The sequence below is a fragment of the Mustela nivalis genome, assembly GCF_964662115.1.
Source record: "Mustela nivalis genome assembly, chromosome: 4".
In the NCBI taxonomy this organism is placed as follows: Eukaryota; Metazoa; Chordata; class Mammalia; order Carnivora; family Mustelidae; genus Mustela; species Mustela nivalis.
In genome coordinates this window covers 34,674,612-34,691,581 of record NC_139023.1, presented here as the reverse complement: position 1 = coordinate 34,691,581, position 16,970 = coordinate 34,674,612, and the positions used below count along the sequence as shown (strand labels likewise).

Genomic DNA, 16,970 nt, shown 5'->3' with positions numbered 1-16,970 from the left:
GGGGCTCGAACTCACGACCCCGAGATCAAGAGTGGCACGCCCTACTGAGCCAGCCAGATGCCCCAGTGAGAAGTAGGTTTAATCTTGTAGGAAGGTGGAAGCTACAGTCCCACCATGAAATAAAAATGAAGCCAGTACCTTCAGGATTTTGACCATTTAACATTTCTCCTTAAGCTGAGATGGTTAAAATACCAGCTGAATCACAAATAAGGAACTTTTGACTTGGTGTGCCTACTCCGTCTTTTGGTGGTAACTATACGTTATCTTTTACATCATTACACAGTATCTTAAGAGGAAAAACAGAGTTAGGAATGTTCAGTTATTTTAAAAACGTTTCAAAATACGACAAACTATGAGCGGGGACCAGCACACTGGGGTGCTTACTAAGGGATGCTCCTGGGTCCCAAGTCATGCTCTGTGTGGCACCGGCCAGGTGCCCACAGATAGTCTGTTCAGGTCTCCTTACCTTTAACCTAGGCTTGTACCTGCTTCATACTGACTGTTGGCAAGGCAAGCAGATGTTTAACAATCTTTCCCTATTATTACTATTATTTTATTAATAAATATGCCAAGCTCCACCCCAAATATATTCTGCACATTATTCTACCCATAATGTTCTTAGCGTGGGGTGCTTCCTTTTCTTTAAGTGTGCCGCTTCCAAGAAGCTCTGATCTACTGCTTGGTTTATTCCTCCCTGATGCTAACAAGCAGGGGCTTTTGTTTGCATGAACTCCGAAAGAGGTTAAAAAGATGATGATAGTTGGTCTGTTTGGTTTAACCTGTGCTTATTTTAAATAAAATAGCTTTAGGGGCTCCTGGTTGGCTCAGCTGGAAGAGCATGCGACTGTTGATCGCAAGGTCTTAAGTTCGAGCCCCACAATGGGTACAGACATTACTTAAATAAACTTAAAAATAACTAAACTAGCTTTTTTCATAAGAGTTATAAAAATTAACAATGCAAATGGACTCCATTATGGAAACTATTACACTTATGAACTACATTAGCTATTTAAGGTACACAAGAAAATAAAGTATAGAAGTATTTTCCTTTCTTTTTTTCCCCCCCATATTTTATTTATTTGACAGAGAGACAGCGAGAGAGAGGAAACACAAGCCTGGGAAGAGGGAGAGGGAGAAGCAGGCTTCCCGACGAGCAGGGAGCCCCATGCAGGTCTTGATCCCAGAACCCTGGGATCATGTCCTGAGCTGAAGGCAGATACTTAACAGACTGAGCCACCCAGGTGCCGCTAGAAGTATTTTCAAAGCATTCTGTTACACCAGTTTTGTTTGCATGTATAGTGCCTTAAAAATCAAGACTTAATTTTATTTAAAATACAATTTAGCATGGCAGTTACAAACTCTGGAGGGTTTAATCCTGGTTCCACTATTTATATAAGCAGAGACCAAAAGCTATGTGGGGTCCCTATACCTGGGTTTCCTGCTCTTTGTGACCTGGGAATAATGGTAGAACTTACCACAAAGAGGTGTTTTAAGGATTTAATAGATTAACAAAGACCTCAGAATTGAGCTTGGCTCATAATCAGTACTATATAAGTGTTAGAGATCATTTTTCTTATGTAGCAATTTTTTTGTTGTAGTAAAATTTATGACTTAAACATTTACCACTTTAACCATTTTTTTTTTTTTTAGATTTTATTTATTTATCCGACAGAGAGAGATCACAAGCAGGCAGAGAGAGAGGAGTAAGCAGGCTCCCCGCCGAGCAGAGAGATGGACGTGGGGCTTGATCCCAGGACCCTGAGATCACGACCCGAGCCGAAGGCAGCGGCCCAACCCACTGAGCAACCCAGGCGCCCCTTTTAACCATTTTTAAGTACAAAGTTCAGTGGCATTAAGTACATTCACAATGTCGTACAATCAAGGCCATTCATTTCTAGAATGTTTTCCTCTTTCCCAAATGAAACTGTGTACCCACTGAACACTAGAGCTTACTACTCCCTCATCACCCTGGCGGCCACCACTCCACTTTATGTGTATACGAATGTGATGGCTCGAGGTAGCTCAGACAAAGTGAATCCAACGACATCTGTCTTTTGGGGTATAGCTCATTTCACTTAGCACAATTTCCTTAGGGTTCATCCATGTTATAGGATGTGTTGGAATTTCATTGTTTTATGTAGTAATTAAGAAAATCCTAGGAGTGCCTGGGTGGCTCCGTTGGTTGAGCTCGGGTCATGATCCCAGGGTCCTGGGATCAAACCCCACATCAGGTTCCCTGCTCAGCGGGAAGCCCGCTCTTCCCTCTCCCTCTGCTGCTTCCCCTGCCTGTGCTCTCTGTCAAGTAAATGTATCTTTAAAAAAAAAAAAAAAAAATCCTATACTTTTACTGTAATATTCAGCAGACCAAATGCAAACGTTTTCTGGTCTCTTCTGGAGCTGACATGCTAGGGAAATAAGGGCAAGAACCTTTCCACTTCCAATACATTTGTATCGCCGACACCCGCACGATGCCCAGCACTCTTGTCAGTTGAGTATCTGTTAAAAGAACGGATGACGAGTACCAGGAGCAATACGGATGTGCCCACAAGGCATTCAGCTCTACACGAGAGGGGATCATGTGCGGTAGTTTGTGGAGTACGTGAACTTGCACTCAGCAGTTCACCAGGATTCCAGGCTTAAGTGATAAACCTAGAATGGAAGGGCAGACATGTGTATCTGGTTTAGGAAAAGATAAAAGGAAGCCTGGGAGAAAGTTTCAGAATGTACTTCTATGTTTTGTTAAATCAGTAGCGGACAGTTCGATCACAAGTTTCTGAAATATGTGTGCAAAATACCTGATCTATTCTACCGAGTTAAGCCAGTACAGCGCTGTCAAGTACATCTAATTTAACCACCTAGCTTCACTGAGAATATGAAACCATCACAGAACTCCTGTTTTGGCTAACACACTGCCCCCTGTGACTTACTAGCCAGCATACTCAAGAACTCTAAGGTGTTTTTCCCTCAAGACATTTTTAGATTTTCAAGAAGGCTCAGTGCTATTTTTAAGCAGTCTCTGGCATGGAAGCTGTTTTGTTGGTTTGGTGATGTTGGGGCACATCGTGCAGCAGAAGTAGAGCAGGGGGCTTTACCAGGCGCTAATCAGAGACAAGGTCTGGTGGTTACTGAAAACATTTTCAGGGAGCAAGTAAGTACCCTGGATATTTAGGTTAGAAGGCAAAAAAAGCACAGTGAATGAGAGGTCAGGTCAGGTGGCCCAAGTGGCCTGTGTGTGGTGATCAGTCCTAATGGAACGACTAGAAGAGAATTTTAGAAACCCTTCAGAAAATCCTGGCCATCTTGAAGAAACTATTCAACTTCTGTGTAACTAGAAAGTGTATTAAGGGGTAGAGAAACTAGAATTCCAAACCATGTTTACAAAAATGAGCACTTATTCTGTGAAGGGCTTTATATTTGGTTAAGTGCTTTATATTTATTGATCCACTTAATTCCTAAGACAGTCCTTTGAAGAAGGTATTATTTATTATACTTTTTTTTAAAGATTTTATTTATTTATTTGACAAAGAGAGATCACAAGTAGGCAGAGAGGCAGGCAGAGAGAGAGGAGGAAGCAGGCTCCCCGCTGAGCAGAGCCCAACGTGGGGCTCAATCCCAGGACCCTGGGATCATGATCTGAGCCGAAGGCAGAGGCTTTAACCCACTGAGCCACCTAGGTGCCCCTATACTTTCTTTTTTAAGATTTAAAAAATTTTTATTTATCTGACAGAGAGAAACACAGCAAGGGAGGCAACACAAGCGGGAGGAGTGGGAGAGAGAGAACAGGCTTTCCGGTGAGCCGGGAGCTTGATGTAGGGCTCGATCCCAGGACCCTGGGATCATGACCTGAGCCAAAGACAGATGCTTACTCGACTGAGCCACCCAGGTGCCCCTATTTATTATACTGTCTTACTGATGACAAAGAGGAAGCCGAGGTTAAATATGATGTTCTAGGTCGAAGATTTAGATCTTTAGTCCATAACACTAGAAGTGAGTAGGAGAAACATGCATTACTTAGATCAGGTTTGGGCCTGGGTCTGCTCCCATGAGATATTGTAAAAGGTAGCTTGAGACACTTAAAATGTAAGAAAATTTAACATGAATAGTAATTTAAAAAATGTACTTGTTAATACATATGCTTCAGGCAACACTGTGATAGCTGGTAGGATCATCCTAAGATGATCAAGATTGTCTTTCCTACAAAGAATTCAGATGCTTTCAATCTCATTCAAGGGGAGATGAACAGTACAGATACACAAAGAAAAAAGAAGGGGATAGGGCTAAGTTCTAACTGTAGGCCAAGTCTGAAAGGAGCCAACTTCTAGATCTGCTGGTGGAACACTACCATTACAGGACAGAGAAACTGAAGATCCAGCCCAAGAAGCCCAAGAATGATCAAAGAGGAGTAGCTGTGAGGTGGTTTCACTGGAGAGTGGGGAAAAGAGGTAAACTGCTGACTTGTATTAAAATTAACTCTAACAAGTAGAATTCAAGAGTAGGATATACCTGTATGTGTCCTATGACTTTTGTCTTCTCCATTCTGAGACCCTCCCCCTTTTATTTTTTTTTAAGACTTTTTTTTTTTGAGGCCCTGTAATTGAAATGAGTCCACTTTAAATCCTTTAAGGAGGATCCATTGGAGGGCAAGTCTGGTGCCAGCAGCCGCGGTAATTCCAGCTCCAATAGCGTATATTAAAGTTGCTGCAGTTAATAAGCTCGGAGTTGGGGGCACCTGGGTGGCTCAGTGGGTTAAAGCCTGCGCCTTCGGCTCAGGTCATGATCCTGGGGTCCTGGGATTGAGCCCCACATTGGGCTCTCTGCTCAGCGGGGAGCCTGCTTCCCCCCTCCTGCCTGCCTCTCTGCCTATTTGTGATCTCTGTCTGTCACATAAATGAATAAAATATTTAAAAAAAAAAAAAAAAAAAAAAAAGCTCGTAGTTGATCTTGGGAGCGGGTGGGCGGTCCGCGGCGAGGCGAGCCACCGCCCGTCCCTGACCCTTGCCTCTCTGCGCCCCCTCGATGCTCTTAGCTGAGTGTCCCGCGGGGCCTGAAGTGTTTACTTTGAAAAAATTAACAGTGTTCAAAGCAGGCCCGAGCCGCCTGGATACCGCAGCTAGGAATAATGGAATAGGAATAACGCCTCTATTTTGTTGGTTTTCGGAACTTTTTAAAAAGATTTTTAAAAATTTATTTACCTGACAGAGATCACAAGTAGGCAGAGGCAGGCAGAGAGAGGGGGAAGCAGATTCCCTGCTGAGCACAGAGTCTGATGCAGGGCTTGATCCCAGGACCCCAGGATCATGACCTGAGCTGAAGGCAGAGGCTTTAACCCACTGAGCCATCCAGGCGCCCCAAGACTCGCACTTTTTTTTTAAAAGATTTTATTTATTTGACAGGGAGAAATCACAAGTAGACGGAGAGGCAGGCAGAAAGAGAGAGGGAAGCAGGCTCCCCGCTGAGCAGAGAGCCTGATGCGGGACTCGATCCCAGGACCCTGAGATCATGACCTGAGCCGAAGGCAGCGGCTTAACCCACTGAGCCACCCAGGCGCCCCCCAAGACTCGCACTTTTTTAAAAAGAATTTATTTGTTTGACAAAGAGCAAGAGTGCAGAAGCACGAGTCTGACTTGGGGCTCGATCCCAAGACCTCAGGATCATGACCTGAGACGAAGGCAGACACATAACTAAGCCACCTATGTGCCCCATCCTGAGACCTTTTTACCCAAAGGCAGCCCTTTACATGAAGGAAAGCCCATGTAACTATGTGAAAGATACTGAACAAAATTTAGTACTGTCCTTGCTAGTAAGCAGAAATGCAAAACATGATATCCTAATTAAAAATTAACCAAAAGAAACAAGATCTCTCTTCAAACTGGCATCCTGGAGGTTATGAGATCGAAACCAACGCCATCATAACCTACTCAGGAAACAAAGGGCAGTTTGCAGACCCAAATGCCTCGAAGTTTGGGGTAACTGGAACATGCTAAAAAGAAAACAAAACGTCTCAATGCGGTCCAGACAGTACGGCCCCCATTACCTTTGTAAGTCAATCTGTCTCTCTGCTGGTGCTGCCTTTTTGGCTCCGTCTTGCAGTTTCGGTGCTTTGGCATTGCCGGCTTCCAGACCCCCGGGGCTGTCCTGACTGACCGCCGCTCTCTTTCTTCCTTTGCCCAGAGGTTTGTTTATGTCGTCATTTTTGGTTGCATTGCCCTGAGATTCAGACTTGGGTCGGCGTCCTCTCCTGGGTTTGGAAGGGGCAGGTGGTCCTGATTCATCTACTTTCTCATCTGTTTTTTGCTGGATGTTCTCTGCGCCAGCTGCTGCTACATTTCTTTTCTTTCCTCGGTCACTGCTGATATTGCCCTGGGTGGTCTGATCAGAAATGATCTCCTAAAAGAGCACAAAACAATTCTATAAACATAAATTCCTTAAATATCAAGATCTGTACTGGAATGAATTATTTTGAAAGTATTATCGAGGACTGGGAATTCCAAGGCTTCTAATAAACTCCTTAAGGAAGTTATGTTAAGTTTATGTGTTTACACACGTAAAAATGGTAAGAGAAGAAAAAAAGTAATACATTACTTTTTAAAAGGAACAAAGTGCATTTAAAATCATGCACATGACTGTATTTACACATTTATGCATATTATGTACATGTGCATATGTCTGAAGAACTCATTAAAAGGCAAATGAAAGAAGAAACCCATTGGTCAGCCACTGGTATGAGGAAAAAGAAGACTCCTTCCGGACAACAAAGGCGGCACCTCTTGCCTGAATCCATGGGCTCGGTCTTGCTTCTTTTAACCACTTCCTTCCCTCATCCTTCATATTACAATCCAATCTCCCTCACACAGTAAATAACAGGAGAGTATGTCCTGATTTTTTTTCCCCTTTAGAGATGGAGCGGGGCAGTAGCAAAGGGAGAGAGAATCTTAAGCAGGTTCTACATCCAGTGCAGAGTCCAGTGTGGGCCTTGACATCCCCTCCGAGATCTTGACCTGAGCCAAAATCAAGAGTTGGATGCTTAACTGACTGAGCTATCCAGGCGCCTCAAGAATGTTCTGATTTGTGGGGCGCCTGGGTGGCTCAGTGGATTAAGCCGCTGCCTTCGGCTCAGGTCATGATCTCAGGGTCCTGGGATCGAGTCCCGCATTATATAAATAAATAAAATCTTAAAAAAAAAAAACCCCAAACAAAAAACAAAACAAAAAAAATCAACAACATCAACCGCCCCCCCAAAACAAAAAAAATAACCAACATTCTTTGGAAGGGTGCCTGGCTGGCTCATTTGTTAAGCCTCTGCCTTTGGCTCAGGTCATGATCCTGGGATTCTGGGGCTGAGCCTGCTTCTCCCTCTCACACTCCTCCTGCTTGTATTCCCTCTCTCGCTGTGTCTCCCTCTGTCAAATAAATGAATGAAATCTTTAAAAATAAAAACATTCTTTAGAGGGGCGCCTGGGTGATTCAGTTGTTTAAGTGTCTGCCTTCAGCTCAGGTCATGATCTCAGGGTCCTGGGATTGAGCCCAACATCAGGCTCCCTGAGCCCCTCACCCTGTTTGTGCTTTCTCTCTCTCAAATAAATTAATGGAATCTATAAAAAAAAAATAATAAAATTCTTAGGAAGCATGAAAATGTTAAAATAAGGGTTTAGAATAGTATTATAGATTAATCATAAATCATAAACAATTTGGCTTCTCAAAAATTAGAATTTAAATATCCCATTTATCTTGTATTAAAGTATTACTGACATATAATATTAATTTATATCTTACATAGAATTTTAGATCACAGGCTAGAAAAATTATAGTTCTTTGTGCCAGATAAACATTTTTATCTCTCATACCACCCCTTTCTACAAGTTAAGTATGTTTAAATGAATGCCTGTGGCAATATGCATTATTGCATCTAAGTTTGTTTACATCAAGACTGTTTAATTCTATACAAGAATCCCACAATATTCAAGTCTACTGGCTTCTGAATTCCAAGAGTTTTGGCAGTGAGAGGCTCCCTGTTATCTGAATCTACTGATATACCGAATTTCAGATAACACAGCACGAGGCTGAATAGTGAAAGACTGACTAAGAAAGTAACCTCATCTGTTCAGTTTGAATTCACATAGTAAGTATGCAGAGTTCAGCTCTTGGGGAATAACTGTACAGTCTTGTATTTTATGTACCCCAAGACAACTCCTAAAACATTTGATGAATACTATAAATATATGGTGGGCAATAAAAAGATAAATATGTTGAGAATATGATTCTGTAGGAAAAGAAGTAATAGTATTCCCATGCCATTGCTACTGAGGTAAGTGACCAGTTTCATTCTACAGTTAAACGGAAGCTTAGAGAAGTCAAGCAACCTGTCTAAGTAAACACACAGCCAAAGAGTGGCAGAGCCGGGACTGAGACTCAGGTCTTATTCTTACCGTTGTTTTTCTCCTGCCACAATACTGTTAAGAAAATCGGGTGCCAGTTATAAGGTCAGCAATAAAGAATGTAGCCATTAAACAAAAACTCAAGTACATTTTAAAAGGTTACTCGTAAATTTAACTTTCAAAAATTATAACAGAAATAAAAACAGTATACACATGCCTTATAGGAGTCAATAAACTTTGAAAGCTCTCAAAAACTCTGAATTCCTAGTATTTCCAGTTCTGGGCGCAGCAGTGCGGCAGAAGGACATAGGAAGCACAGTGAAAGCATGGCAAGAGGCCGTGTACGCCAATGGAGACTACGCAGTACAGTCACTGGTCAAGTGGGGGCTTCTTAACGTCTACCATGAAACCGATAATCTCTGCGAGAAATCCATTTGTTAAATTTTAAAAATTTACCTTATTCTTTACTGGGTCAATATTCTTCACAGGTGTGACAGAAATAATTCTCACAGGGTTCTCTTCATTTTCACTAACTCCAGTTTCTACTGCCTCTGAACTCTGTTCCCTGTTGAAGAAAAATAAACCAAAGCTTCTTTATTTCACATGGACAGAGAGCCTACCCTTTCACTAACCAATGAGGAAACAAGCATAGGCTAATTTAGAAGCCCAGCCAAATGACGCAACATTAGCAAGATTCTGATATTCTGTGGTTATAGACCACTGCTGTATTATATCATGTTACTGATTCTCTTTAACCTTACTAACGTAAGACACAAATGACTGCCTAAAACCAACAGACAGCTGTTTAGAAACAAAATCATGTAACTGTTCTAAGAATTTCTCTTGGAGGTAAGAAACCCTTCAACAAAGTAAAAATACAGTGATTGGTGTATTATGAACAGTGCATACATAGTTGTGTTGTCTCTAGTGTGTGTGTTTTTTATTTTTTTAAAAGATTTTATTTATTTATTTAAAAGATTTTATATATTTATTTGAGAGAGAGACAGTGAGAGAGAGCATGAGCGAGGAGAAGGTCAGAAAGAGAAGCAGACTCCCCATGGAGCTGGGAGCCTGATGCGGGACTCGATCCCGAGACTCCAGGATCATGACCTGAAACGAAGGCAGTCGTCCAGCCAACCGAGCCACCCAGGCATCCCTTAAAATTTTATTTTTAAGTAACCTCTAGGCCCAAAGTGGGGCTTGAACTCCAAATCCTGAGATCAAGAGTTGCATGTTCCACTGGGCCCGCCAGGTGCCCCTCCAGTCTGTGTTGTTATGCTCTGCAAGGAAGAAGGCTGGAAGAAGAGGTTGCAGGGGAGGAGTTTTGAGACCCACCATTTCTGTAAACTGTAGACATTCCATGTTATTTTATTTTATATTTGGGGTTCTACATCTAAGAATGTTTAAAACAAAACCAACTGAGTTTATAGTTAAAATTTCATGAGTAAGAATAAAAATCTATAGGGGCGCCTGGGTAGCTCACCGGGTTAAAGCCTCTGCTTTCAGCTCAGGTCATGGTCTCACGGTCCTGGGTTCGAGCCCCGCATCAGGCTCTCTGCTCAGCAGGGAGCCTGCTTCCTCCTCTCTCTCTTTGCCTGCCTCTCTGCCTACTTGTGATCTCTGTCTGTCAAATAAATAAATAAAATCTTAAAAAAAAAAAAATTTCATGAGTAAAAATAAAAATCTATAGGGGCGCCTGGGTGGCTCAGTGGGTTAAGCCTCTGCTCAGGTCATGGGTCCTGGGATCAAGCCCCGCATTGGGCTCTCTGCCTCAGCAGGGAGCCTGCTTCCCTTCCTCTCTCTCTCTGCCTGCTTCTCTGCCTACTTGTGATCTCTGTCTGTCAAATAAATAAATAAAATCTTAAAAAAAAAAAAAAAGAATAAAAATCTATAAAAGCTTCAATTTTTAGTGTTGATAAGAATAGGGTCAGGTAGAAATTTTTATGCAGCTAACACAGTAAAGACCTGATATGTTAAAATAAACATGGAATATTCTTATAAGTAGATGTTATAACAATTTATCTTAACTCATGCTATACTAATTTTATTGAGTTAAAATTAAAATACATATAAATTCAATTTAAGAGTTTTATGATCGGGATGCCTGGGTGGCTCAGTTGGTTAAGCGGCTGCCTTCGGCTCAGGTCATGATCCCAGTGTCCTGGGATCGAGTCCCACATCGGGCTCCTTGCCCTGCAGGGAGCCTGCTTCTCTCTCTGACTCTGCCTGCCACTCTGTTTGCCTGTGTACTTGCTCCGTCTCTCTCTGACAAATAAATAAATAAAATCTTTTTTTTTTTTTAAGTTTATTTACTTATTTATTTATTTGACAGAGAGAGATTATAAGTAGGCAGAGAGGCAGGCAGAGAGAGAGAGGAGGAAGCAGGCTCCTTGCTGAGCAGAGAGCCTGATGCGGGACTCGATCCCAGGACCCTGAGATCATGACCTGAGCTGAAGGCAGCGGCTTAACCCACTGAGCTACCCAGGCGCCCCAAATAAATAAAATCTTAAAAAAAAAAAGAGTTTTATGATCATAGTTTTCCTAAGTGTTTGATTTTTTTATATAGGCATTTCTATGTAAATTCGTTGTAACATATATTAGATATTCTTAAATTTGGGGCACTTGGGTGGCTCAGTTGGTTAAGCATCTGCCTTCAGCTCAGGTCATGATCCTGGGGTTCTGGGATGGAGTCCCCTATCGGGCTCCCTGCTCAGTGCAGAGTCTGCTTCTCCCCTTACCCTTCCCTGCGATCTCTCTCTCATTCTCATACTCTCTCTCTCAAATAAAGAAAATCTTAAAAAAAAAAAATTATTTTCCATTTCTGTTCCATTTACTTTTTTACACACTTGGAATGTTACATAGGTCCAAAATGTAATTGTGTACTCTGAATTTCCATCATTAATTATACTAAAAGTCAGCACTATTATTTTATGCCAAAATGTTTCCTAAAGTCTGTTTTTGTGATCTAGTGCTTTAGGTAAAAATAAAATATGAAACAAGTAGAGAGTGATAGTAACAAAGACAAGTGGAGGAAAAACATTGCCTTGATCGGTTTCCGGTTGAAGGGTTTAGCTCTGAATTTACATTAATGTTGCTTCCAGTCTCAGCTCCGGTGCTTCTAACATATGGTTTCCTTCCTGTTGCTGATAAAGGCTTGTTTACTGCACCTAGTACTCCAGCAGGTTTTGGCTAAAAATTACACATATGCATGTTATTTTATACCTTACTGTAGGGATTCACATAAATTTCGACACATGTAAAAGATACTGTTTAGCCTAAGCCAAGAAACTTACTTTGGAAAGTTTAATTCTAAATTTATTAGAAATGATAAATTTTGTAAAATTGGGTTCATCTGAATACAAGTCAGAAGTATTACTTCTACTTATATAGGCAGTATTTAATTATTTCCTATTGTTCAATCAAAGTAAAAAGTACCCCTGAAACACACAGCAAAATACATAAGATATAATTTCATACAAATAAACAATTACAAGTATATAATAACAGTTTAGACACTTATTTTTAGCAAAAATTAAATTTCTATTGCTCTTTTAGATGTCATAGTACTTTTATAGAATAAAAATTATAACTCATTAATACTTTAAAATTATTTTTTTTAAATCTTACATATCTAAATTTATTAAACCATTTTTCAAGAAAATCTGCTTTGTGGATTCTGAGTAATTTGAGAACACATGATCATAATTCAAGAGTCACTTATGGCAGAAAAAAGCCATAATAGAACAAGATGCTACAAGCCACAATATGGTCCTTAAGAATCAGGAACGATAAATTCCATGGGACATTTAAAAGTTATTTCTAATAACAGCAGAAATAATATATACATGAGACAAAGATTTCCAAATTATCTAGTACATAATACCTTTCCTGTTAACAGAAGTACTCTGGTCTCTTCTGAAATGTAACTCTTGTCATTACAGAAATCCTACCAAAAAAAAAAAAAAAATCAAGTGAACAAGTGTATTTTCACTGTCCAAACAAGACTTTTCAGGCACTGTGCATTACAATAACAATTACATTTGGGCCAGGATACATATTAATTCCTCAAATAAAGCATATTTAAGGAACCATGTCATTAACTCTAGCTTTAACTCAATGGCACATTCAGACTTGACAAATATCAGAGTTCAATTACTTAAATCACATTTTAAATAAAATACATCCCTATTTTTTCATATAGTTCAGGGCAAACAGTCTCCAGGTTATTCACTGAACTACTTTCTCTACTCTATTGTAAAACCTATTTCATTCCCAAAGCATTCAAAATGGTACAGTGCATATATTAAGCACTTAATATTCACTAAAATAACTCCACACTGGATTTCAAGAAAATTATTCTCATTGAAAAAAACTGTCACTTTCATAGCTAATAAATGAATTAAACCTAATGTGGACACTGGTGTCTTGAAAGTTTTACCTACATGAAACCTAAGAGTACTCTGATGCTTCTGTTAAATATCTGGGAAACAGCACCCATGTGAACCACAATGATGTAAAGTGATTTACTATGACCAAGAAGTTTATTAATTTTTTAAGTACTCTCACTTAAAAAATTATCTTTGTTTTCTTTTATTAAGTTTACTTTCAAACTGGTGTCATAGGGAAGAACAGATGGTTTATGTGTGCCTATAAAGACATACCAGTTTTAGCATGTGTGCCAGGCACAGCTGTATCTCCCCCCCCCCCCCCCACAAAGGCTTTTGTGCGGCTTAAATCAATGTTACAAAGCCTGGGTACCAATGTTCATTCACTTTATCCATCAAGACATACTGTAGCCTCACTAGGCTCATTATCTCAAAATGCTTAGTTTACTAGTGTTTAAATTTATACCAGATTAAAAGCAACATATCAGAAAAGGAAATGAGGAAAGCTGCTTATTGAAAAAACAAACAAACAAACAAAAACACCTAGTTCTTCAGTATGGAGGTTCCTCAAAAAGTTGAAAACAGAGCTATCCTATGACCCAGCAATTGCACTACTCAGTATTTACCCTACAGATACAAAAGTAGTGATCAGAAGGGGCACGGTGCACCTGTATGTTTACAGCAGCAATGTCCACAGTAGCTAAACTATGGAAAGAACCTAGATGTCCATCAACAGGATAAAGAAGATGTTATGTGTATATACAATGGAATACTATGCAGCCATTAAAACCCCTGAAATCCTATCATTTCCAACTACATGGATAGAACTAAGGGTATTATGCTAAGTGAAGTAAGTTAATCAGAGAAAGACAATTATCATATGTTCTCCCTGATATGACGAATTTGAGAGGCAGGGTTGGGGGTCGTGGGGGGTAGGGAGGGAAAAAATGAAACAAGATGGGGTTAGGGAAGGAGACAAATGGTAAGAGCCTCTTATCCCAAGAAACAAATTGAGGGCTGCTAGGGGTTTGGGGGGGGGAGCAATGGGTTGGGTGATGGACACTGGGGAGGGTATGTTCTATCGTGAGTGCTACAAATTGTGTAAGACTGATGATTCACAGACCTGTACCCCTGGCGTAAATAATATATTACATGTTAATTAAAAACAACAACAAACAAAAAGCAAACAACCTAGTTCTTAAGAAGGCTAAAAACACTAAATTTCAATTTTACCTACATGAACTAAAACGAAACAAAACCAACTCATCTTTGGTGTACTTACAAATAGCAATTTAATTCTGTTTTCTTTTTTAAAAGTAGGCTTCACATCCAACATGGGGCTTGAGCTCATGACCCTGATCGAGTCCCGAGAAATGAGCATCACATGTTCTACTGACTGAGCCAGCCAGGTGCCCCATTTAATCCCCCTCTTTTAAAAGATTTATTTATTTATTTATTTGAGAGAGAGAGAGAGAGAGAAGGAGAGGATAGAAGGAGATTGAGAGGGAGAAGCAGACTCCCTGCTGGGGAGAGCTCCTGAAGTGGGGTTTGATCCTAGGACCCTGGGATCATGACCCGAGCCAAAGGCAGATGCCCAACCGAGATACCCAGGCATCCCAACAATTTAATTCTTAATGATGGAATCACCATTATATGAAGATTTTTAAAAAAATTTATCTATTTGACACAGGGAGACCACAAGCAGGTAGAGTAGTAGGTAGAGCGAGAGGGAGAAACAGAATCCCTGCTGAACAGGGAGCCTGATGTAGGACTTGATCCCAGGACCGAGATGACCTGAGCCACCCAGTACCCCTTATATGAAGGTTCTATTTGGGTACTATTCTGGTCACAATAACCCTAATAAAGTCTAAAGTCAATAATAAAAGTAAATTTAAATTCAAGAGCTCAGGTAGGACTACTTAAAAAGACCAGTGCCTATTAAATTAGAGAGCAAATAACTTTGCAATCTTTATTATTCCTATCAAAAACCAGGCAAACTAAGTGCTGAATACTAAATTAAAGAAAATCTGTTTAAAATTTTTGTCAAAGTATGACATTAAAAGTAAGAAGCTCCATTTCCTGGGCATGTTCTGTAAAATACTCTAAGGGAGGGTATTACCCTGAAGCATATCTTAAAGTTTGAAAAATGTGTAAAACATTTTTAAATGATGTATTCTTTCCAATTAAAAATGTTTAGGACTCTGGGGTTGTCTGGCCTGGCTCAGTTGGTAAGAGCATGTGACTCCTGACCTTAGGGTCCTGAGTTCAAGCCCCATGTTGGGTATGAAGCCTACTTAATTTAAAAGAAAAAAAAAAAAAATTAGGATTCTGTTTTTTAAACAAAGCACAGGAAGGCTGAACTTCCAAATACTTCCTTAAAGCAGGAAATAAATAGAAAACTTTAAAAAAAAAGTTTAGTTGGAAAACAAAGAGCTTTAGTTAGCTGGAAAATTTACTTACATGGAAGACTTAATTTGCTGGTAGCAAATTAATAATGATGTATTATTACTACCATCTATTGAATGCTTACTATGTGACAAACTCTTATAAACATAAAATTATAGACATAGTATTAATAATTGTTCATAGGTATTATCACCTGAATTTTAGAGAAACAGAAATTGAGGCTTAGAAGAGCTTAGAAGAGTCTAAAGTCCCTTGAGTTAGAAGCTGTTGATTAGAATACTGGTTTATCATCTGCTGAGACCAGTTCTGTTAATTCTAACATTTTATTTCATGTGTGTGTATATATATAATATCTCTATTATATATGTATTTATAATATTTATACCATTTTATTTCTTGCCTAATAAAATATAGTGTTTTAATAAAATGAAATTAAAATAATTTAAGATATCTGAAAACTCCTTTTCCATACTAGAAATATCCAGAAGGAAGAGCTCAAGGAAGAGCACCACCTTAAAGCTTGATTTGCACTCTCGTACTCTGCAAGATGAGAATGGCGTTTGTTCAGGGCTTTGGAAGACAACCTCCCATTCCTTGATATAAATATGAAGAGGTATTTCTTACTTTGTAGTCAAGACAATCCACTATTTCCCACTAGGGTTGACGGTATCTGAAATTTAAATCAGTTTAGTGTGGTAGAACAATAAAGAGAAAAAAATTACCTTTTCAGGTTGTGTAAAAAATTTCATTGGAAGGACTGGATCCTTTGGTGATTCTGCATTGCACAAAGCACTTTTACTATTTATAACACAGAGAGCCACATCACATACTGTATAAAGTTTCTAAGGAGGAAAGAAAGATCACATATAACTTTCAGTAGCACAAAATAACCACAAGTACAAATTCTACCTGATGTATAAAATGAAATCAAAAGAGGGATATGCGGGTATTATTTATTCCTCCAACAGTTCACATTTGTGTTTGCATTTCTTCTTATGTAGCCTCCTGGTAAAAACAAAAAATAAAAAACAAACAAAAATACCCTTTACCTAATTAACATGAGTGTCGAGTATGCATTAAAAACAAACCAATTCAACTAAACCCAAGGGAAACATACAGAAAGGAGTATCTACTTGTCTGTAACTTATTAAAAATTTTAAGACAGCTACAGAATAGTAAATTTCATTAGTTCTTATCCCCCTGCTCTGTATTAGTTTTAATGTCCTTTTCAGGGTAATAAACAGTCCTCAAATAATGGAATTCAATTATAATAAAACACAATAAAACTGACCATAAATACGTATTTTTAGGAACATTCTGTAATCTGATTTATTATGTAATAGGAAAAACAAGTGGGACAAGGACCGTAGTATTTTTTCCTGTAATTATCTTAATACATACTGGCCTAACACATATCTTACTTCATTTGTCTTGGATTCATCTGGAGACTGGGCATCTTTTGTTAACTTGATGTTCTCTGCCATCTTCTTCATAAAGGCATGGCTATTGTTTTCATTCTTTGTCATTAAAACTTCAAGCATGAACCATAGGCACCTAAATGATGAACATATTTGCCTATTAAGAGACTAAATGTAGGTGTTTTGCTTAATGGATTAAACATCTTATTGGGAAGGTCTGTTGTTTGGATATAACAAAATAAGAGTAAAATATAAACTAAACCATAAAATATTAAAAATGAAACATAGTTTAATATAAGAAAATCTGGCAGTTTCAGAAGGCATGGAAAGATTCATTCTGTAGGGATTCAACAGACATTTAGATGATCTGACATGTGTCACTGCCC

General features: G+C 39.3%; 2 protein-coding genes across 3 annotated transcripts in view; one reads left to right on the top strand and one right to left on the bottom strand.

The window, feature by feature from the left end:
- Positions 1-16,970, top strand: part of LIAS (lipoic acid synthetase) — a 475,402-nt gene that overhangs the window by 321,801 nt on the left and 136,631 nt on the right. The window lies entirely within an intron of this gene.
- The window catches only part of PDS5A (PDS5 cohesin associated factor A), a 140,557-nt gene that overhangs the window by 6,542 nt on the left and 117,045 nt on the right, over positions 1-16,970 (bottom strand). For both annotated transcript variants that reach the window (XM_082728863.1, XM_082728864.1), the window contains exons 27-32: positions 16,588-16,720; positions 15,889-16,008; positions 12,259-12,321; positions 11,419-11,564; positions 8,832-8,940; positions 6,035-6,387 (exon numbers count right to left, since the gene is read on the bottom strand). In XM_082728863.1, coding sequence (XP_082584989.1) covers positions 6,035-6,387; positions 8,832-8,940; positions 11,419-11,564; positions 12,259-12,321; positions 15,889-16,008; positions 16,588-16,720 — 924 coding nt within the window. The remainder of the gene's footprint in view (positions 1-6,034; positions 6,388-8,831; positions 8,941-11,418; positions 11,565-12,258; positions 12,322-15,888; positions 16,009-16,587; positions 16,721-16,970) is intronic.